The sequence below is a fragment of the Sardina pilchardus genome, chromosome 20, assembly GCF_963854185.1.
Source record: "Sardina pilchardus chromosome 20, fSarPil1.1, whole genome shotgun sequence".
NCBI classification, from domain to species: Eukaryota; Metazoa; Chordata; class Actinopteri; order Clupeiformes; family Clupeidae; genus Sardina; species Sardina pilchardus.
In genome coordinates, this window is record NC_085013.1 from 15,630,952 (window position 1) to 15,654,874 (window position 23,923).

A 23,923-nucleotide genomic window follows, 5' to 3' on the forward strand; every position below is an offset into this window, starting at 1 on the left:
ATGGATAAAACACAACAGAGAAGACGTTACAGCACAGGGGAACTAACCTCGCCTAGCTCTGATGTTCCCTCGCATGTAGGAGTGCCTGATCTGTTACTGCCAGCACCCCCCCCCCCCCCATACACTCTTTCATGAGGCCTCCCTCTCTCACCCTCCCTCTGAACACGGAGCGAGGGAGAGACTGTGAAGTATGTGAATGTGAGTGGAAAGACCTGGTTAAAGATACCGAATCCTTTGTGAAACTCTCTGAGGAACCTCCTGCATAAGGAATGGCCTGAATGGCCTCCCTTTTTTAGTGCTCGTTGTGTTACCGACGCGCCGACACCGTGCCATTGTCTCCTCGGTGGCTGTCCTTTGACTTAACACCCGCTTTTGTTGTCGGCTCCATAGACGCCGGGAAATAGAGTAGCTACACAGAAACTCATCGCTTTGATTTGGGACAGTGCACTGGACTGAATTTTAAAATGTTTTATGGAGTTTTGTTTTGTAAATGCACTCAACTGGAAATGTGACTGGAATTTCGGGCGTGTGATTTATGTGATGCATGTTTGATGTAATGTACTCCGACTATACACACAGTCAGGATGAGAGCGTGCATGTGGAGTCCTCGTCACACCCCTTTTCACCACCACCCGATACACACACCAGCCCCCGCCGCCGCGTCTCCGATTCAGAGGTAGCGGCTTAGATGACAGCCACCTGAAACCTCATCCGCTGCTCATCGGAGTGTGTGTTTACAAGCATCAGGCGTGGTGGCACAGAGGCCCCCTCGTCCCTCCGGTACCCAGAGCAGATGGCCCGTAGCGCTGCCGCGCTGCCGTGCTGCCGCGCCTCCTCCAGCCTGCGAGCGCGCGGAGAAGATGAGCCACAGCCACTCATCTGGCAGCTCTGTTGGAAAGGACAGGAGGTGCGGGAGACCTTTCTCGACATTCACACTGTTATTTCCATTCAAGACCTTTGTGCGCAAGCTGGCTGACTGGCGCCAATGCACTCCAGTCGCCCCCACCCATACCTGGAAAGCCTATGTATGTAAAACAATATGGAGGCCACAGAAGAAACATCTACCACTGATATGGGACCTCCTTATAGCCTGAGGGAGCTGGATGAAGGCCTCAGCGATAAAGCCCCCTGAAACTGAAATCCAACAGGGACAGTTGAGGGAATGGGAAGTAGGGCTTTCGTTTAAAGGAGAGAAGGGAAAGGGGAGGGAACATCTCTCTCTCTTTCTGTCTGTCTTCCTCGCTCTTTCCATCTCAAGGAGAAAAGGGAGCGGAGAATGTAGAGCACTCGGAAGGAGAAGGGGGAGTGGAGTGCGAGAAGGCGAGGGCTGAGAGTCGGAAATGAGATGTGGATGCTGACACCAGGGAACCAGAAGAAGAGAGAGAGAGAGAGAGACACGGTGAGAGAAAGAGAGAGAGAGAGAGAGGGAACTGGAAGAGTTTTTGATGAGAAGCCAGAGCAGAGAAGAAGAGAAATAGATGAGGGCCCGAGGGGCCCGGAGAGATGGAGAGGTAGATCAAGACATACCAGTAGAGAGAGAGAAAGGGAGGGAGGGAGGGAGAGAGAGAATGAGAGCAAGAGAAGGAGATTGAGAGTGAGGGAAAAAAGGGACAGAGAGGTACCGAGGGAGGTCCATGAATGGATGAGGGTTTGTGGGAAGAGAGAGAAGGGCACGCAGGAGACGTGAAGAGGATAGATTGGTTAGATGAGAGAAAAACGAGTGGGAGAGAGAGAGAGGGCGAGAGCAAGAGGGAAAGAGTGAGTGTGGCAGATTTCATTAGTTGCAGCAGAGGACGGCGGGGGGCTGAGGACACAGACGTGTCCAGTCACGAATGCTGAGCTGGGCAGTGCCATGGCCCCGCTGAACTCCAGGCAGCCCCCTCAGTACCACATTTGTGTGCCAGGGCTCGGCCATTACCGCCACTCTCGCCCAATTATGGCCTGATTATTCCGGCGCGCTTTAATTGACTGGGGAGATATGCTAATGCCTGTCATTTGGCATGATAAAAAGATGCACCCAGGACACGCTGCATTATTTAGCTGGCTGTGTGCTGGATGAAGGATGTGGCGTGTGCTTTAATTGCTGAGAGGAGAGGTTAAGCTGAACGAGCAGCTGAATTAGAAATGAGGAATTTGGCAGTTATTTATTTATCTCTGTAGTGTTTTCAAACCACCCCCTACTCTTCCTTTCTCTAGCTCTCTGTCTCTCTCTCTCTCTCTCTCTCTCTCTCTCTCTCTCTCCTCAGTTTGAGAACCAGACTAGTTTAGATGGGGGAAGGCGGGGGTGTGTGTATGTGATTTGGGTTTTGGAGAAAAAGGGGGGTGTTGGTGGATAAATAAAACATTTGTAGATGCAATGAGCACCAAATAAATGTCTTACTGTGTGTGTGTGTGTGTGTGTGTGTGTGTGTGTGTGTGTGTGTGTGTGTGTGTGTGTGTGTGTGTGTGTGTGTGTGGTGTGTATGTTTGTGGTGTGGTGTCTAAATCGAGAATGTCATGGAAATACTACCTTCTCTCACAAAGTAATTGTGCGCTTCTGTCATTTAAATCCTATATCTAAGCTCTTCTGCTCTGCTGAATACAAATAACCCATGTCCTCATCCTTCGTTGTACTGCTCCCTTCCAATAGCAGCAAAATACAACCAAGTGGAGGTAGCTGGCAGTTAGTTATTTGCACAATGGTTCCAGGAGTTGAAAAATAGCTCTCTGTTAAGTCAGTAGTTTGGTGATCTTCTAGATTATTTCATTACTGCTATCCATTAAGTGATATAGGTTACATCTCTAGGGCACTGGTTACCAACTTGTAGCAGACAAAAGGATTCACCATCTCTGTTCTCTGTTGGTACTTCCACATGTATTGATGCCATTGCGTTTGCCCATGGGATTTAGAAACGTCAGTTGTGAGGTTAACATCTTCCCCAAAAAGAGTCTTTGTCCAAACGTCTGAATCCCAAAGTGTTTGAAACACAGTTTATTTCATTCTGTGCTGTGCTGTTTGTTGCGAAGCGCCATCAAAGCATTAGCCAGAGATGGGCTCTATGCTCCAAAAGGCAGGTAGGGAGAGGAAAACAACCACAGGCTGACACTGTGTCTTCCCGGACTTTTGAAGGCTCGGCCACATTTTCACGTTCCCTTTTGTCAGGTGACAAACGACAGCAAAGAGGTTTGAAAAACAAACAAACATCCTCTTATTCACAGAAGAAAATATTTTTTCCTTTGCTGTTGTATTGGTGATGTGAGAGCAGAAGCCACTCCAGCCTTTCTTAAAGTGCTTTAACTCACTTTCATTTCAAACATATGGCTCTGCTGCACATCTGGAGGATTCTTAACTTGGAAGACTTGGAAGATACTAACCACAAATTGGGGCAAAAGCTACGGAGACTGAATTATAAAATTGGGGTACTTACTTGTTCCTAAGATAATAATATCATTCTCACCATTGCGTTAGTCTGGGAGATTTTACAAAAACCACAAAGTAGCATTTTGAGTTAGCGCAGATGCAGTGGGTCTAATCCGAGCATGATTGAGACAGAAGTGAGCAGTGACCAAAGGCTCCAGTGAATGACTTAACAGTGCTGGAGCAGAGCCAAACCTGTCATTCCAACTAGCATGCCTCTGTCCTCCGTACTGTCCTGAACAACTAATTACAGTATATGTTACAGAGGCTGCATACGTACGGTGTCTTAAGCTATTATAACTGTTTTAGCACATGAGTCTGACTGTGTGTTCTCTGCTAATGCCAACAAATGCTACTTAATCACCAACACCAGTGCATGAGCACATAGTTGTTGCTAAGTTTTTCAGCATTTATTAATTGGGAGCTGGAGAGACAGAACATTGACTCCCAGGTGGCTATATGTCATGTTTGAAAATACATTACGGGAATCTGATGTTGCATTTCCAAATGAGACACAGGGTCCACGAGGGAAAGGAGAGCACTAAATGGGACCTGATGAGATTGCAATTTGTGGTTGGAGGCAGCCTGAGATGAGCAGATAATTCAGCTCGGTTTCGTCTGTTTACACCATTAGCAACAGGCAAAGCCTTCTCTGTGTTTGGAGCAGCATTTGGAGGTCTTGGTTTGTCATTTTATTTACTTTGCGATATCACCTCTAATTCAGTAGGCCTTGTGGTGTTGGTGCTGTAGTATGATACTGCATTGATGCCTATGCAGAACTCCTACAGACAGCAACTATGTACTTTGCCATAACATTTGTGTTTTTGAGTGTCAACAAACAACTAATGCAGAATTATTGTTTTTTTGGATGTTAGGAAATTGATTTGGGTGTGCTGTTACCGTGTCTTTTGAAATGGAACAGCATACAGCAGAATAGTAATACAGACTGCAATATTCCAGCAACAGCAGCAGCTATTGACAACAGAAATGATCCAGTTGGAGAGAAGCATTATGTAGGGAGATTGACTGCCGCTTAAATGGAATGGGAGTGTTGTGCAGAAGATTGTAGGTCACCTTTTATTTCCTGAGGTAGTTATTATAGCTTAATCAGAAGCCCATGATTTCTCGGAGGGACAGTTGAAATAATGAAGTTGATTATTTTTGCAAAGATTGTTTTGAAAATTGTTTGATGCTTGTACACAGAGGGAGTCCTGTTGCTGTTTTTCAATGAGGTGAGCCCAATCTTTGAAGATGTTGCCATCGACATCTCCACTTGTTATACTTTACGTGTAATATTAGTTGCCACTTGTATATCCACTGGATATATTATCAGAGATGCTTACATCTCTTTTTCTGTAAATGTAAAGACACATGCATCTCTGTGCTCTTTTATGTATGAGAGGAACTAATGCATTATGCATCCTCTGTTACTTTTTGATGTATATATTGCATTGACTTGCATTGTCATGTGCCTAGACCTAATAAATAGTATTCATGGGTTTTTTCATAGAATTCAGCTTTTGCTTTTGTGCAAAATGTGTTCTATATGGATCAGAAGTGAGGTGCAAAAGTGTATTCTGGGCCTGGAATGCTTTGAATTTAATGATGTGCATGTAGAAGCTCTGTCTCTCCAGCTCTCTAAGACATCCATAGGGAGAGAGAGAGAGAGAGAGAGAGAGAGAGAGAGAGGGAGGGAGGGGTCCTGGAGAGTGGTGAGCACATGGTCTACACTTGTGAGGTCCCTTGGAGTTTCATCTTAAATGGAGTAGTCCACCTTGCTCTAGGCAAGTAAATGACAAGCAGACGGAGGAGTGGAAACAGATGAAGAGGTTAGATGTGCTCAAATACAAGAGACTGAAGCAATGAAATCACAGTATCTACACTACGAATTGAAATAAACAGTTTCTTGACTGACTCAGCATGCAGAGTACTGCTGTGAAACCTCAAGAGAGAGAGAGGGTTCTGTTAACCAATTTGTCAATCAACCAGTTCATTCTGAAAACAGAATTGTTCATATGATGAACCCCTGAGAAATCCTTTCAAACCATTTGGACATCAATTAATTGTTAACAAGAAATTCAATACAAATCACTATCAGAAATCCACAGCCAGCCTGATAGGAGCCTAATGCTTGCAGCCTCAAGTGGCCTTAAAGGCTTTGAGAAAAGGATGCAACATGAGATAGTTATGTATGTATGGAAAGTGTCTTGCTATGAGGTTGTGCAAAACATGTTGTTGCAATTGCTACAACCTGGACATGAGCATAGCCTTTTTTCACACCTGACTTACAGCCTCAACCAGGCACAGCCAACCTATTTGTCTGTATGAAGTGTGTAGGTCGATTTAATCATCTCTAAACCATAAGACCTTATCAACCTTATACTTGTGAAGCATTATGACTTGATGAGTCTCTTAGAACGAATGTCAATTGTTCCTAGATGCTGTGGATCTCTTTGGCTCTCCATAAATTCCCTGGTGGCCCACATTCCCTTTTTTTATTGAAATAAAAATCAGAGGCGCACAGACTGCACCTAATCCATACATCAGCCCTGTCGTCCGCTCGGCACAGATTTGTGCTCCGCTCCAGCAGGTGCAGCCGTTGCCATGAGGCAGGCTCATATTTCAGAGTATTGTGTGTACTCAAAGCCTAATTGTAGCCTTTTGAAGGGTGCCACGGTGAGCGCACTACATGTGGGATCCCATTAGCCAGCGCTGCTCAGTCAGATCCTATTCAGAGGCATTTGCACGCCATTTGAGTTGGATTTGCCTTGAATGTGGGGTTTTAACTGTGGGGGTGCGATGGGGGTGGCGGTGGTGGTGGTGGTGGTGGCATCTTAAGTGTAATAGCATTTTCATTTTACTACCTCATAAAGAGAATGAGCCCAGTCGTCCCACTGGCCCCAGGCTTTTCATCCTACATACACGTGTATACACACACACACACACACACACACACACACACACACACACACACACACACACACATATATACACTCTCTCTCTCTCTCTCTCTCTCTCTCTCTCTCGCTCTCTCTCTAGATGCATGGCAGATATACTAGCTGTAATTAAATTTGCCCTCATTTTACCTGTGTGGCTCATGTGCCTGCATCATCTCTATACCATGAGTCCATTTGGTCAGCATTAAAAGCCTCGCGTGTCTTAAAAGAGTTGCTCTGATGTGGCCCTCTGTGCCTTTGGCTCTGGCTGAAGCCCCATTGGCTGGACTGGCGCGCTGTCTCAGCGCGGAGAGTGATGGGAGCAGTAAGTGGGGCAGATGGAGGCTGAGAGCCCTGTGCTGACGCTCCGCTCTGCTCCTCTCTGGCAGAGGGATCGCCTCTCTCCGCTGGTATTCTAGGCCATTGCATTTCACAAGGACTCTGCCGTGCATTGCCTGTCCGTGCCAGAGGCCTTGGAACACCCTCAGCAAGGGCAGCACATGCTCTGTCCACACACACACACACAATCTCTCTCTGTGGTTGTCTTTCTGATACAGTATGTCTGTGTTTTCTCACACATTCTTTTTTTGCCTCTCCCTCTGTTTCTCAGATTAATCAGTTGCTTTACGAGTTTGGGAAAACAGTAGCATTTGCATATAGAGCACAAATTGCAATGTAGTATGGATGGCCTGTACTGTGGAAGATCAGGCCCAGTGACCCAGTGGCAATCAGTACCTCATAGAGGAATATTTGTACTGCACCACACACCGTCCGTACGTGTGTCTGTCACACACACAAACACACACAGCAGTTGATTCCTCTCTTTTTCCTCATCCGTGCCTTCCTCTCCCCTGATGTCCCAAATGGGCTGATTCAGCCACTCGGCCGGTCTGGTGGCAGGGCTGGTGATGGTGGTCGCAGTGGGATATGGCAGCTCGGGGGGGAGGGGGGGGGCTGGTCACAAGGAGTGGGGTGCTACTCCCACAGAGAGGGAGCGGAGCGAGGGTCCACTAACAAGAGTGGACAGCACCAGCCTGCCGTGTTTATTCATGACCTTCTACCTTTGTCAGCTCCAGTGAGAAATCCCCAGCCTGCCCGCCTCGCCTCGCCTCGCCTGCGCTGAGATGTGGCAGCGCATTGACTCCCGACCGAGATTCCCCCGGGCAGCCTGACCGCTACTGACACAGCATGCGGGGCGGGGGGGGCGGGGGGGGATGGGTGAAGATGGGGGGAAGGAAGGAGGGGAAGGGAGAGCGAGGCGAGACAGCAGAAAGAGGGACTCGGCACTCAGACGGCATGAATGTGTCACTCTCTGTGTGCTGTGATGAAGTGCAGGCCACGCGCCTGTGTTGGAATAAAGCTCCTCTCCGTGTTTCTCTCCTACTTTCTCAAGGTTTCAGTGTCTGTTCTGTAGCTTTTGATCTCGCTCTCTCTCTATCTGTCATGCACGTGGTGTGCTACGCATGGTGTACTTTTCCCCGATCGATGTGAATTCGGACATAGCTTTGTACATACAGTAGTCCAGTTTTTTTTGTCTTCAGTCTGACTTTTAGGGAACCGTTTTTGGTGGAATACAATTCCATCTTATTCCTCTCCCATTTTAAGTCCCCCCTATTTAACTTTACTGTCTCTCTCAGACCAGAGGCTTAAGTGTCACAAGACTTCTTCTCTCATCATTCCTTCCCCATTCCCCATTCCCAATACACACACACACACACACACACACACACACACACACACACACACACACACACACACACATACACACACACAGAAAAGCTGTGAAGTATGAAAATGATGGTGTGGATTCCTCTCCATCCCCTGCTCTGAGCAGTATGCTGCATGCTCTACCGCTGGGACCGATCCCTGTGTGCACCCTGCATGCAGGTGACAGGCTTCTCCTGGCACCAGGTAGCAGCGAGTCGGTGGCTGATCTGGAGGTGAGAGGTCGCCGGTGGCAGCTTCTCCAGCGGTGTGTGAAATGCGTAAATAGGTAGTCATTATGGGAACGGGGAGGGGTGGTGGCGCTGTTTTAAAATAAGTGGCTATTATCACCTCAATATTTTTCTTATTATGACAATTACATGCTTCAGGAGCGAATTAAGTGATACACAACGCCAACTGGGAGTAGTTGACAGCTATTTGGAGGCTCAATGCACAGAGCAATTTGCAGCAGAGAGGCAAACAAATTGGATTTGGGCCACTCTGGATAGGGACCCAACTCGTTGAATTTTTGGACTGCCTTCCGTGTTTGCTTTCGCTAACACCTCTATGGAGGCTAGCAGGCTGTGACAAAGACATCTCTGGCTGAAAAGGCAGCCTTTTGTCATGCCTTCCATCTCTGAAAAATACCCAGACAAAAGTCTAGCAGAAAGTAGATACAAGTTCTCTTGGCATATTCACTAAAAAATGGCACATACTGTAGCGCAAACGGTTGTGATATTGCAATCACAGGTGTTTTTGTTTCAGTCCAAGTTTGAACTCACCATGAACTTAAATACTTTTCAGATCTGAAGCATGCAACCTTGAATTGAGTCAAGGGCTGGCTCTGTGAAGTTCACATGCATATTCCATAGTCAAAGGCTCTGGCTCAAAGGACTGCTTTCAAATTAGCTGATTATTTTATTGAAAAGTATGGTCCCTATTTATAATTGGCTTAGAGGTATTTTTTAAGAATTTAAAATGTGTGGTTAACAGCGCTGAAACAAAATGTTGAATAGCTCTCTTCAATCTTTTTTCCCTCAGTCTGTAAAATCGTCATCTCCTTGACACCATTAGCGGGAGTGGTGATAATGTGACTGTGGCTGAGATATGAGGCAGCTGAAATCACCTGTCATATCCTCCCTACCTCCCACGAGGCCCAGCAGGAAGATATGCCAACCGAGAGAGAATGCAAATGACATGAATGTATGCATCGTGCATTTAAAGACTAGCTCTGTGCCAATCATGGATGGCTTATATTTCAAGGGATAGAGTTAGCATTTTAGCATTGATGCTAAATTCACTGTTCAACATCTGAACGTTGCACCGTTTTTTCTTTGGGATGCGACTATGCAGCCTCACGTTCTTGAAGATATACATACATTAGAGAGTGCAGCAGATAAATATACAGTACATGCTAAAGAGGTGTCATCAGACAGAGAGGTAATGCAAGGCAGCAATTCTACACCACTCACAAGACTCATGCTATTTGTGCAGATGTAACAGACTAATTCAGTAGTCAGCTGGCATCTACACATAGAGAAGACGATGAAGTGAATGAGTGGCAATGCATAACAAAAAGGCAAACAAAGCAAAGGTTGCTGTTAACGTGCTACAAATGACCAAAACAGGTGCTCAGAATACTGATTCCATTGTTTCTGAAAGTTTTTCCTATTCACACGTTTAACAATCAATCAGATTACACCTGCTTTTGAAAGGCAGGATGTTTTCACCACAAAGTAGATGTGAGTTGTTCTCCATAGTTTCCATACAGAATACATAATCACTCACTCTGCATTTCTCCTCCCATAATTTTGCCCCAAAACTTCCACTTTTCCTACGATCCTGAATGCGTCTACTGTACAAAAGTCAGAAAAGTACAACTTGTCATTCTCCTACATCAGGCAGAATGCAGTTTTAGCTGTGTGTGGTCTGTTCAGACGTAAGATGCCATGTTTTTGGGGGCATGTTGCGATGACATTACACCCAAAACAGGTGCTCAAATGTTAGTACATTTGCCCCAAAGTGTCTATTTCCGATCCGTGAGTGGCTTGTGTGGTGGTCACTCCTATGAAACGGGAGCCCCTGTGGTGATCTGAGGGCTCACCCGCCCATCCCAACCTAAGAATCCCCCTCCCACACACAGTGACACGCCTGGTCTCCCTCGCTGGGGGAGGTGGGGTGGGGTGGGGTGCTCTTGAACTCAAGGAAGGCCTCTCCAAGGAACCCTCTGCACTGCACCCACAGACCGTAATGCACAACAGTAATGTGAAACTGTTTCTCTGAAACCAAAACCTGGACAAATACAGTTGCTTTCTCATAGTTGTTCTTTTGTGCTGACTCCCACATGTTGGGTAATAGTTGATCCAGACCACTAATTCTTCTGTTCCTCCAAGGTCTTGGCATTCAGTACAATCCCTTAATGTCCATGTCTGTGTTTCCTCTGTTCCAGGACCTGTCTGGCTCCATCGATGACCTACCCACGGGGACAGACGCTGGTCTCAGCTCAGTCGTCAGCGCCACCTCAGGAGGATCAGGCAGTGGCAGTGGCAGTGGAAGCGGCAGCAGCCAGGGGGAGCAGAGTAACCCAGCCCGGTCGCCCTTCTCCCCCCACGCCTCCCCTCGTCTCCCGGGGGTCCGCAGCGGGCCCTCCCCCTCTCCAGTGGGCTCCCCTGCAGGCTCCAGCCAGTCCCGCTCTGGGCCCATCTCCCCAGCCAGCGCTCCAGGTGTGTGGCCCCTCATGCTGCTCTCTACTGTGCTTTACAAATCATGACCTGACCAATACACTCTGATGAGGAAGGCCTCTGATGAGATTGTTGTTAGGAAAGCGGGGAGAAAGCTCTTTTTGTGTCATTTTCATGCCACTGAACGGTTTGATTTTCACCATATGCATCACTATGTTTCCCTCTGCTATAAGCCATTCACTCCGGTGCCAACCCTACTCTGATTGGTATAATATACTGTGTCAGTCTCCATCGCAGGTGTTTTATTCAGAGGTGGTCATAATGTTCCAGCTCTAACGTTAGCCAAAATAAGATGAGCATTATGCATGATGAGGGGATGAGTTGTGAAGCTGAGAAAATGAATGTAGTTTCTTCCTCACTGATGTAGCAGAAGGGTTTTGTTCCACAGTGAAGGTGTTGAATGGGGCAGGGGTGTGCCTGGAATGAAAGAAGCGGGCCTTTAATTGTAGAGTTACTGTAGGAATCCTACTGGGAAATGCAGAGGTGGGATCGGCAGCACCGACGGCTTGTGAAAGCCACCTGCTGTGTGATATTAAAACACAGCCCTGGTAACCGTTTTAGAACAATACCAGATTCCATCAGGTAGCTGTCTGCATCCCTGAGCCCGGGTGGAATAACTGAACAAGTCAATAAATTGTAAAGCGTAATGAATTTTTCGACAGGCCTCGGACAGGTGCGAGTGACACTTAAATATGATATGCAGATGAGTGTGCACTGTATGTGTGTGTGTGTGTGTGTGTGTGTGTGTGTGTTTATGTCTGCGTGTGTTGATGGGCTGTTTGGCCAGCCTGTCCACCCAGACGTCCTCCCTGATGGAATCCTGACCAGTGTGCTGAGCTGTCAATCACTGTGATGAGGCGGGACCAATGCATGAGTGAGCTCCTGAAGGCCACGCCGTGGTGGCAGACTGAGCGCGTGCGGACAGTGATTGACGCTAATGGAAAGGAGGCAGCGGCTCCTGGTGCACAATGGCTGAAGGAGACGGGCCAGATTGAAATATTGAGAGCAGTATGAGACCAAAGAGACTGGCATTGAGGAGAACACAAACCTGACACAATAAAACTGTTCCCCGAAAATATTCAGGCTATGTAACAAAACTGAGCGATATGCTCGAAACATGGTGAATTGCTTTCTGCGCCAGTGAATTGGTTTCAATTTGAAGTACAAATGCGGAGTGGTTTTTTTAGCGCTACGTTGCAAAACAATGCTAATCCGACTGCCATAAGTGATTAATTTGATCATTATACCAAAACTGAGGTGATTTGAGTGAAGCAGAATGCTTCTCTGCTGCCATGGTTGGGAATAAAAATGGCTTGCGCTGCATTCAGAATGTTTATGCCCTGGCAGAATACCTGTCAGTCACGATAATAGGAGATGTTGATTCGTGTGCATTGGAGCGTATTTGCTGAATGTAGACCTGGGCATGCATGTAGGTTGTGTATTTATCTGGGAATGTGTTGATGCGTGAATCTGCAAAATGTATTAGTGCTGGAATCCATGTGGCCATGTCAATACATGACACAAGCGCATATGCAGAGGGAAGGACCCAGAGAGTGTCCCACGGCTAGCTGCTGTCCTCCGAGATGCCACATGGAAATATTGTTATGTCATTAAACATGCATGACACATCCTTGCCCCCACTCACAGACAGCTCCTCCACCTCGGCATGGTGCAAAGACTTTAACACGGTAGCCACTAACGCTCCCACTGGCTCTGTCAGGAACAAGAGGTAAAACACTTAAGGCGCTCATCTCTCACTCTCTCACTCTCACTCTTTCCCTCACACTTTCTCTCTCTAACTCTCTCTCTCTCTCTCTCTCTCTCTCTTTCTCTCTCTCTGGCTCTCTCTTTCTCTTGCTCTTCCATATGATCCCAGGGACTCAGAGACTCTGCCTCTGCTCAGCCCCACCGAAGCAAATCGAATACGCCGGAACATTATCTGACTTTGCCTGGCATTCGGATTTTCCTCGAGCCAGGAAGCACTCGGCAAATTGATTTTTCCCGTCGCGCCAGATTTGTGACAGCCGGGGCAACAACGACAAAAAAATTGCGTCGCGCAGCCTGAATGTCTTTGAACCTTCAGGGACATGAGGGGCATTAGCAGGGTGCTCCCCTGAGCCACAGGCGGAAATGGGGGGGGGGGGGGGGGGGGGTAGGAGAGCGCAGAGGTTGGCGTGGGGGGGTGGAGGGCGTAGGGGGGGCACCGGCGGCCGATGTGCATTTGTGCCGAGATCCCTCTGTCTCTGGGAGTGGCAAGCGCGGGCCAGGGGGATTGGAGCGGGCCCGTCACTCAGCGGTCGTGTCGCATCAAGCCATCGGGGCGTGAGGCGTGTCCTGCACTGAGCTCCAGAGCGGGGCTGCCTGGGAGACAGCAGGGGCCGGCGCACACGTCACACTCACACTAACACACACTGAGAGCCACGCTCGGGAATGCCATATCAGGCCCATGGAGGAGGAGAGCCACAAATATGATGTGTGTCACAGGCATCAGGGAAGAATGAAATAAAGAAATAACAATTCTGTATGTGACTTTTCCAGGGATAGCATATGATGGTGCATGTGAATTGCACCATAAATCCACAGGTAGATTGAAGACTAGATCATATATCATCATCAAGTGACTGATCAAGTACACTGCTAATGTTCCTGTTCCTTGCTACATATGTTTTGGTGCAACAACCACAGTACAACTGTAATAATAATGATTATAGTAATAATAACAATAACAATAATAATAATAATAATAATACTAGTTGAAGTGAGTCCTCTTGGCCTCCTCTACTTCTCCTAAGTGATAAAGATCTCTTGAGCGCAGTGCTTTTGAGTCTCTGTAGCACGGGGCCCATTGTGAGTGGAGTGGAGCCTCTCACTTTTGTGCCGCGCTAATCGACACAGACCGCATCCCACTCCCTAATGGCAGACAGCACACTCCAGCCAACCGGCGTTGAAAATGGCTTGCTCTCGCTCGCACTCTCCCCCTACCCTCCTCCTCCCCCTGTCATTCTTTCCCAAGGTCCATCAAGGTCCATTTAGCATGGCTGCGCCCACCCCTCCCTCCCTCCCTCCCTCCCTCCCTCTCTCCCTCTATCCCCTCCTCTCTCCTGTTCCCTCATTCCCTCGCCACAGCCTCCTCCCTCCCCTTTATTTTCACTTTTCGGAGACGCGGTTTAAACTTCCTTATGAGGGCTTTTAGAGTAAGCTGTTTATCTGCTCTCGCTTGAAGTGCTTCCAGGGCCGCTCAGCCGGCGAAAGGTCAGGGAGAGCGAGGAGGCGAGGCAGCAGGAGAGCGGAGGGGCAGAGAGGGGCCACGCTGTCCGCTGGCATTCTGTCTGGACGCTTCCGCCCGCCACTGCAGTCCTCCGACCGCTCTGCGTTTGAAGCAAAACAAACGAAAACAAAAGCAAGCGAGCCGAACGTCGAGGGCACATTATGGTAATTGAGATGGTAAAAGAAGAGACATGGAAATGTAGATGTGTGTGTGTGTGTGTGTGTGTGCGTGTGTGTGTGTGTGTGTGTGTCTGTGTCTGGAAGACACAAGAGAGCCTCTGTGTGTGCTGGGTCTACTGCTAAAAGCAATCCAAAGAAATATTCATATTTCAGATTATGCTTAGTGAAGATAAAACAAATGTAACCAGGGAATGAGTGAGAGTTGTACGGGGAGGTACTTGTGTATGTGTGTGTTAAACAAGTTTTCATTCTAAGAGGATGTGTTTTTGTTGTTGTTGCTGCTCTGTTTTCCCAAGTGAAGGGCTCACAGTTTGGCAAAATATGTCTCCCATATTTGGTTGTTGTGGCAATTAGTCTCCCTTGTGGTGGGTGCATGTAATTCTCTGTGTGTGTGTGGGTGTTTGTGTGTGTGTGTGTGCGTGCACGCAAAGAATGCCCATGGCTGTTCCATCCCTAAGCTGACAGTTCACCAGACCCCCCTGCTGAATGCTTTGCTCTCTTTCTTTTTTTCTCCCTCTCACTTACACACACTGCTTCCTCAGGCGCTCGCTCTCCACCCCGTCTCTCGCTTCTCCACGTCTGTCTCCTGTGACACTCCTCCACGTCTCTCGCTCCACTCCCATTGGCCGCCACCCTCCGTGAGACTAATGTCCCTGGGCGTCGCGTCCGTCTGGCACCACTGACACTCGGATGAAGCGCGTGTCCTGACCGCCCAGATCTTACCGCAGGCAGCCCTGGCCCATTATATTTCTCCTGGAGCAATGGAGGGCCGGAGTGGTGAAACTCCAAGGCTGCGCTACTCCCTCTTGCCTTAGTTTTTTAGCTGGAGCTGCACTTTTGTCCATTTCCCTTACATCGCCCCTATTGTGTGGGGCTGTAATGAGGTCCAGGGGAGCACGTTGGACTCGCCACGCTGCGCTTGGCTCTCGCCCCGGCGGGGAGAGTTAGCTCACATTAGCCCCAGGTCGCAAAATCATTTACCCGTGCTCATCTGGGTCCGACCAGCCATTATTGCTTTTGCGCTGTTTCGCCGGCTTCCCCCCGAGGACATACCCATGGAATGGATTAGCCGAGCTGTCTGGGAGGTGTGTGTGTGTGTGTGTGTGTGTGTGTGTGTGTGTGTGTGTGTGTGTGTTTGTGAAGACATGGGGGTCCTCGGACCCGCTGATGCTGCTAAACCAGCCCACGGCCCCAGCGCGCCCAAACACATTCACTTGTGTTTATGCCTGCGTCGGTGGATCAGCCCACGCTCCAGTAATAGCATCCTGAAAAACATGAAAACATGACTTCTGAGAGCCCTGCCCTTACCCCCCGAACCCCCAGCATTATTACTTTCATCTTTAGTTTAAGGAGCCTTTATTGTCAGTGCGTCCAAAAATTGGACACTCATGAACCTGCATTCCGCTTAAAATTGCACACCCTGGAAAACCGAGTAGCAAAAATGGCCACGAGTGCTCCAGCTATGCCTTTGAACTGTGCTGTGGCATTTGAGTTTGAATCACTTTTTTTTCCCCCTAAAACAAAAACACTTCAAAGATGAAACGCTGCTCTTCAAAGGGCCTTGTGTTGCCTCAACGTTCCTCATGGAACATTATTTTGAAAGAAAACAGTGATATATTTTTCTAAAAAACCGGGGACCGTTATCTCAAAACGCATGAACTTGCACGCTCACGGCCCCTTGTTTGGCACACCGCGGGAGGAGTTCAAATGACTGCACGAGTGAAATAAAGGCCCATAAATGAAAATTATAATTGTTTTGGGCCCCGAACACTTCAAAGAATTCCTTCCTCATTGCTCCTCTCCTCTACTGGGTGCACTTAACCATACTCATAGTCAAGCCATCAGTGAGTAGCTCCAGTTCTCAAATTTCACTTCTCTTCAGAACTGACTAGTGTGTGTGTTTGAAGGTTATTTCCACCCAAGCTGGAGTTTGGGTGTCGAAGTTATAATGGCAAAGGTGGAAAAGGGCGCAGCTCTTTACCAGGGTGCCATGTGCTGACGCAAATGATTCTCTGACTAGTATATGGGTACCTGAGAAGCACTTGACATACTCACACACCAATATTTTCTTTATATACTTGAAACAAGTGATTACTAAAATATTTCTAGCATTGCCAAAGAAATGCTTTATTTTTTTATCCACTGTCTTAAATAAAGCAAATGCATTTGTTGAGCACATTCGGGTACATTTGTGGAGAGATTTGTGCAGTGAGGAGGGTATTCACAGGAGGGTAGAAGAGAACTGAGGAGATCAAATCGGCTCTGGAGCCTCTAATTGGATGGGCTTTTTAAAAAGCACCCAGACCTTTTGATTGGTCACGTGTGGAGGATTCCCGGCTGGTATTTCAAAAGGCCAGGATTTGTGCAGGTATTGATTGGTGGCTGTGATTGTGATTTCCAAGCCCAACCCTTTGGCTTGCTTTTATCAGCCTCCTCCTCCTCCTAATTTACCCTCCTCATCCTCATCCTCATTGTCCAGGCTGCATGTGGAATGTGAGGCGCCAGGCAGAGTGTGGATTAGAGCAGCAGTAACACCAGTGGAGATGAGGGTTCAGATAGTGCTGTGGAGTACGGGGGGGTGACCCTCCCCTTGCCTAGTCTCCCACCTCTAACACAATGTGGCATTGCCACAGCCACTTTTGCCACATGCTCATAGGCACACACACACACACACACACACACACACACACACACACACGTGTCCTTCCTGCCTCCCTGGATATTAGACCGAGGCGATGCAAGGCGAGAGATGACCTTGAAAAGGAGGCCGCTCAGGGCATGGTTCATTGGGGCTGTAAGCAGCGTTAGCGCATTCGGGGCGTGATAGCAAAAATGGCCCCCTCCAGAAACACACACACACACACACACACACACACACACACACACACACACACTCATGAACCCATGCCCCCCATCTCGTCCGACTGGCCCCTCCAGGTCTGATAGCTTTCTCACTTCCGCTTGCCCTCCCCTTCATCTCGCTCCGCAGCGTCTCCAGCCCTCTCTGCGGCCAGCCCGTGTCGGGCGGCTATTTTTGGCAGCGCTGCCGCCGCCGCTGCGGCGTTAGCGCGCTCTCCTCTCCTCTCCGCACGTCCGCGTCCCTCAGCAGGGCGACAGACGCGCTCTAATCGAATCCCGTCCCCGATGCCTGCCCACTAGCCGCTCTCCGAGTGGGCGCCGGAGAGGGGGGACGGCAATCCTGTTGATGCAGTTAACGCAAAAGCAATTATGTCGATTTAAGCGGGTTTGTTTACGCGACATCCCTGCCACCTCCCCTCCCTACATTACTCCACTTCATGAAGGTCACTCCATCTGCTGCACTGAGTATATACTGCTCGCTCATATACACCGGAGCTGCAGCAGCACTGCTGTCTGCCAAAACGTGGATTGCAGTCAGCGAGAGGGAGCCAAGTCTTGTATTCTTCATTTAATATAAGATTAAACAAAATCAAACATGAGATTCACAGTGATCTTAATGATGCTATCTTACATTGCAAGTTAGTTTTCGTAAATAAGAATCTGAGATTGAAATGGATTGAAAAATACATTTTGAAAGATTTCTTTGATGTAACGCTGTGTTTGATGTATGCTTTTAATGGTATTCCTACTGTGTTGTATGATATGAAAAATCACATACAGTAAATGTATTTTTTTCTTCAGTTTCTGTGAATGCTCAGTTCCTTTCTCACTCGCCCTGTCAAACTGCATCTCCATTCATTGTGCCAGTCGTTCCAGTTTCACAGTTTTCTGTTGCTGTGGCATCAGTCGTTACCAGCTGCCCCCATCCCCCCTGCCTGGTCCCTATTGGTTCACCGCTTTGGTCTGAGCCTGTCGAGTCTTTTACATGTTTTAATTTACACATTTCCCCTTCCTGTTTCCCAAATCAATCAGAGCGCTTCCGCTTGTTATTACATTAATTACCACTGCAGGGCCGGAGCACATTTTTATCCTCTGGTTATGAGGAAACTGGGGAGGTGTGTGTGTGTGTGTGTGTCGTGTGTGTGTGTGTGTGTGTGTGTGTGTGTGTGTGTGTGTGTGTGTGTGTGTGTGTGTGTGTCGTGTGTCGTGTGTCGTGTGTGTGTGTGTGTGTGTGTGTGTGTGTGTGAGGTGTGGTGTGTTTTCTGGGTCTGTGTGTGCGTTTAAGAAGGGTGGAAGCTTGGGTGACACTCAGGGACTCAATGTAGGAAGAACTATCACTCTGTGGCCTATGATTGCATCCATTTTTATCATTTATTTTTTTATCATCGCTTCTGTTAGATGCCATATCCTTGGTATGATCACACAGGGAGCTTTTTGTATAAAAATAGGTTTGCCTATGGCTTCCAGCAATCTGTCTCTCTGTCTCTCTATCTCCATGTGCTTGTGACAGAAGAGAAAAGGATTTAGAGCAATCAGATTAGACAGCCTGACGACTTTGCTGAGTGATAAGTGTTATTTTTGGTAATATGAAAAATATGCCGTTTTCTTTCACCGATGAGAGCCACTCTGTAATGACATTTGACTATATTTTCAAAGGGGGTGCCGTCACAACCAATATCTCTTGATATTCAGAGAGCTGCGATAAAGCCTTCAGAACCGGAGATGTATTACTGAACGCATGATGAAGTGATCTGTTTTGATCTGCCAAGTGTGACGCGGCTTGTGTTTTAAACGTCATCAAACCTACATCTCTGAGGCGTGCTCAGCGATAACGTCGCCAACATATTCACCCTCAGCGTTCCCTCTTTGTCTCTCCTCAGGGTCCCAGAATGCCCCGCAGACTCCGGGGAGCATGTCCGATGTGGCCCCCCATCCCACTGGAAACCAGTCTCAGGAGAGGGGTAGGTGCACCGCTGCCGTTTGTGAAGTGGACATTTGCGTTCATAGAACAAAGTCCCTAGTTGTCCCTTGTTGTTTTTGGAGACCTAGAATTTACAACCTAGAACCTGGCCATCACCCCACGCCATGTCAGTCTGTTGACAGCTATGCCAGTAGACTCCTGGTCCACTGATCCATTACGGACCATAGACAATAAAAGACAAACCTAATGGGTGCTGAAACGGACAGCTATTGTGAGGCATAATATGGATATGATATGTGTGTAGTTTCTAGCTGTGTTAGGCTCTCTCTCTCTCTCTCTCTCTCTCTCTCGCTCCATCTCTTTTGTTGTTATTGTTGTTGTAGTTGTTGTGCCAGTGTTTTGGACGGATGAGGAACTGTGGTTAACATAATGCCGTTCTAAAATATATGACAGTTCAGTCCTTTGAGGCCGGCCATTTGAGAGCTCCTCTAATTTTCATAAATTTAGCTGAGTGTCCTCTTTCACTTGCACCCCCCCAACCACCACAACCTCCACCACCACAACATCCCTCCCACCTACAGTTGTTGTCCAGCTAAGAGCCCAAGCCACTCGAGTCAGCTCACAGAGGAGGGGAAAAAAACAAACTTGAATGCGCTGTTTGCTTTTAGCACTGTCTGCACAATGTCCCTCTTCCTCATCCATTTTCCAGGCAATTTAAAATGCAGTATTACACTGTGTGTGTGTTTTTTTTCTCTCTTTTCAAATCCCCCACGTTAATGGAAGCAAAACATTACAATAATGTTTCTCCCTGGAAAGCTGCTCAGGCTGGCAGAGCGAGGCGGAGCACTCTCGGTCCTCGCCACATCGTTCCCGTATCTTGACGCTCGCTGCAGCCCTTTAGAGGAGCGTGCTCAGTTGAGAGAACGGCATAAGCAGTCTGTCAGGTCCATTTGCAGAAAATGCCCTCTCAATTAAAAAATAGATATTTTAGAGTACAAAATAATGGTATTTTTTTCCATGCACGCACCCTGTCACTGGTATTGGGATTTAGCCCTCACTGCAGAGATTGTGCCAGGCAGCCATTTCTAAGTAGCCTAATCTGGAATATTACCAAACTGAGTTGTTGGCAACAGTGGCAACCTCTTTCATGGTTGTAGAAGATTGGAAGCCACAAGCCCCCCACCTCCCCTTACGCACACACACACACACACACACACACACACAGGTTTATTTGCTCTTCGGTTTAAAATGTAATAAAATGGAATTTAATCTAAACACAGGCTTCTGGAAGGATCAGTCCAAATGTCAGTGGGAATGCTGGAAGCCCCTCAAAGAGAACAGCTCTTTGAGAAGATACGGAGAAGATATCGAAAATTAAATATAGCAAAAATCCAGTCACAGTTTAATGACATTTTCCCAAGTAAATCTAGTATGTCTTCACATGTATTTGGCAGACTGAGAGTACTGGTGTATTTCACTAAAGGCACTGATGTCTTAGTCTTACACAGAATTTATAATGTCTTAACTCACTGTAAGACTGCATTGTACATAGCTGTGAGGCCATGCAGTATGTGGGTACACGAGGAAAGGGGCCATAACCTTCAATAGCACTTGGCTTTCTTCGCCATGTTTGTTGAGACTTCTACCAGTCTCAGTCAGTGAATGACTGTGGAATGATAAACCACTTGTTTACAAACTCTTGCACATAAAGTACAACAGAGAAATGTAAAAAGAAATGTATTTGTGCTTCAGGATTCATGTCCAACATGCACCGGAATCAGTCCGTGTCCCAGTTTGGTGCCCAGCAGTCGGGGGCCCCCATGTCCCCCCACCGCTCCCCAGTGGGACAGATGCACCCTGGGGCGGCCTCCTACCAGCACGCGGGCTCCACCACCAGCAGCCCTTACGGACATCAGAGCGGCCAATATGGACCACAAGGTGATCACCTGTTATTCTGTAATAATACACCTTTTTGTTGTATTCCATCCACGTGTCGTGAATCATATGCATTTGACAAAAAAGGTAGAAAAAAGCATCATGACTGCTGTTAGGACAATTTAATTTTCAGTAAACTATAAACAATTTAATTAGTGTATATACATCATCTACAGTATTTCTCTATCTAGCCTCTGTTACTGTTCCGTACTGTCATACACATTCATATTCCCAGATCACGTGGAATGGTTAGAGAGACTGAAATAGTAAGGGTTTTTATCGCATCCCCTCTTTCTCTCCCTCTCTCTCCCCCTCTCTCTCGTTTCATCTCCACACCGCTTGTGATTAAAGCAGAGGTACAGCGAGGTCAGTAGAATATTCATGAAGTGTTTGAACTCTAGATGCACCTTCTCACTCTTTTTGTTATTATTGGATTAAGTAAAGATTGACTCGCAGCTGTTAAAATAGGTTGGTGCCTGCAATGGATGGCCATGTCCACTCCTATTAAAAAGGGGTCAGTGTATTAGTGCTGGCCTACAAACCAATGATGTAAGCTTAAAACAGCCAGGCTAAGTTCATTAACAGAGCTGAGAGGCTGAGGAGCGGAGGTCATTATTATTCTGAGGACTCCTCTGACCTGTGGCTGGCCGAAGAGCTCTGAAAGTACCGGGCTGGCCAGGAACGCTCGGCGGTCAGGGTCCGTTTCTATAGTAACTGTCCACTTGGCCAGCAGACAACAGAGACACTTTGGGAACACTGATTTAACGGACCCAAAGGCCAAAACCACTATTTTCCAACCTTCCTGCCTCCCAGCCACCCTCCACCCACCATAAATGAATAACATAAATAGAAATTAATGTGCTGTCAATTTCATCACATCCCTGGGAGAAATAGACAAGAGAATAGCATTATCTCTTCATTGATTTGTGTGTTGAGTGTTGAACGTGTGTTCTGCGTTGCATCATAGTCCATGTGTAGAGAACAAGCCCACATGTTTGTGTTTAAAGCCTGCACAGCGTTCCAGTCATGCACCGAATAGAATATTACGGTATTCATAATGCACGCTTTAATGTGTCACTATGACAAATGCACACTCCCAGCACAGCCCATAATACCACCGAGACCCTCCCATCCCAGCGTTGATTAATAGTTCAGATACGTTTGGTATTACCCTCTCCCGCCCCCCATTTTTCCCTTAATGTAACTCAGGGGGGAAAGCTGCCCCAACACAACACAGCCATGGAAACAGAGGAGTGGAAAAGAAGAGGAAGACTGAAGCAACTTACTCAGTGTAGCGTGAAAAGTTAGCACAGCTGATGTGAGTTTGCTCGCCTGACACGGCGCCTCTCTCCCGCTATGGATCGCGTGTGTTACAGAGGCTCCTCTTCTAGCGCTCATCCCCCCCAGAACCATGGCATGGAACTCAGTGGCGGGCCCGGGTTCTGAAGCAGTCCTCCTCAGGTCGGGCCCGAGCGAACAGGCCAACCAGCTGCTGCTCATTGTTCTTAATGACGAGTCCATCTGCTTTCTGTCTCGCCTCCTGCCAGAAAATTACTAACCCATTAAACCAACATGGAAATGGGCTCCAAGTTCCCTGATCCCTTCCTGCATGTTTGTCTTGGCTGGTCAAGTCAGGGCTTGGAGGTGCTTTTGCAGAAGGGTTTGACAGGAGAACACACACACAGACACACACACAAACACACACACACATGCACACACAGGCACACACATACACACACACACACACACACACAGAGATCCACTTCTCCTTTGTATGCTATGAAGACTTATGTAAAATGTAAGAAAGATGAGATATAAAAGGAAACTGTCAGAGTATTTTGCAGTGTTATTCATTCAGTTTCTGAGTCTCTATTGAGATAAAGAATGCTAAAAGGTTTGTGACATTTTCTCTCGTCAAGAAAGTGTATGCGAATCACAGTAAGAGAATGGAAAATGAGAGTGAAAATTATACAACTTCACAATGTAAAATATAAACAGATAATACTCTCAAGATTTGTAAGACACCTCACAATGCACCTGGTCTAGAAGATATCCCTGGCATTTTCTGAATACTTCCTTGTTGCTGAGCTTTGGTGGTGAGCTCTACTTCCCTAAAACTGTCTGGAAGACTTAAGTGTGAGATTTCTGGTAATAACCACCTTGCAAAGGCCAGCAACTCTCCTCCAAAGCCCTGCACTTGGCCCACGTTGCAGTTTGGAAGGAGAGGACGCGATCACTGTCAGCCCCCGAGCGAGGGAAGGTTTTTGGGGGAAATGGAGAGAGCTGAGCACAGAGCCTTGAGGCACATCAGGGCTGCAATGCACCAGAGACTCCCCGCTGCGAGAGATGCTGAGGTGGCTGAGCGAGGATGCGAGGCCTCAGGCCAGGAGAGAGCGGGAGGAAGAGAGTGCATTAGAGGCAGAGGTGGTGAGCGAGAAGCAAGGCCAGACAATTCCTGAGTCTGGGCAAAAAAAAAAATGATGGTGATTTGCTGCCACTGTGGCAGTCGTCAAGGAAATAAAGTCTTGGGGCTGAAATCCATACTGCAGGCAAATAATTTTATCAGAACTTCTCAGAAATGTTCAACTCTCTGCTCCATGAGAGACTTTCTTCTGTGTTTTTTTTTTTTTTTTTTTAATCTCCCGCTGTATTACTTCAACAATTTACAGTCGCACTCTTGGCAGCCCACTTCAATCAGGCCCTCATTTGTATGTAGCCCATTTATTCGCCACTAAGCAACATTTTTTGCCACGGCAGCCATGATTGGGCGAGTCAGGTCTTGGAGAGCGTGGCGTTTCGGGGTTCTGTTTGCTGAGGAAGCAGTGGCTCTAATCTGCCCGGTCACAGCGCTCCGTTTCCCGCGGGAGTGCGCGGATTAAGTACAGCTCAGGAACAGCGTCCCCGGAATGCGTGACTGTGCCTCGAATTTCCATGTAATTGGTAACGCGCCACAGTCCCCACTTTTCTCCCCTCGGCCAGTTAT

The 23,923-nt window shown here is 47.6% G+C and overlaps 1 protein-coding gene across 4 annotated transcripts in view; it reads left to right on the forward strand.

Annotated features, from left to right (window-relative positions):
- Window positions 1-23,923, forward strand: part of LOC134067623 (AT-rich interactive domain-containing protein 1B-like) — a 144,175-nt gene that overhangs the window by 93,406 nt on the left and 26,846 nt on the right. For all 4 annotated transcript variants that reach the window (XM_062522992.1, XM_062522995.1, XM_062522994.1 and 1 more), the window contains 3 exons: window positions 10,487-10,760; window positions 18,965-19,045; window positions 20,758-20,943. In XM_062522992.1, coding sequence (XP_062378976.1) covers window positions 10,487-10,760; window positions 18,965-19,045; window positions 20,758-20,943 — 541 coding nt within the window. The remainder of the gene's footprint in view (window positions 1-10,486; window positions 10,761-18,964; window positions 19,046-20,757; window positions 20,944-23,923) is intronic.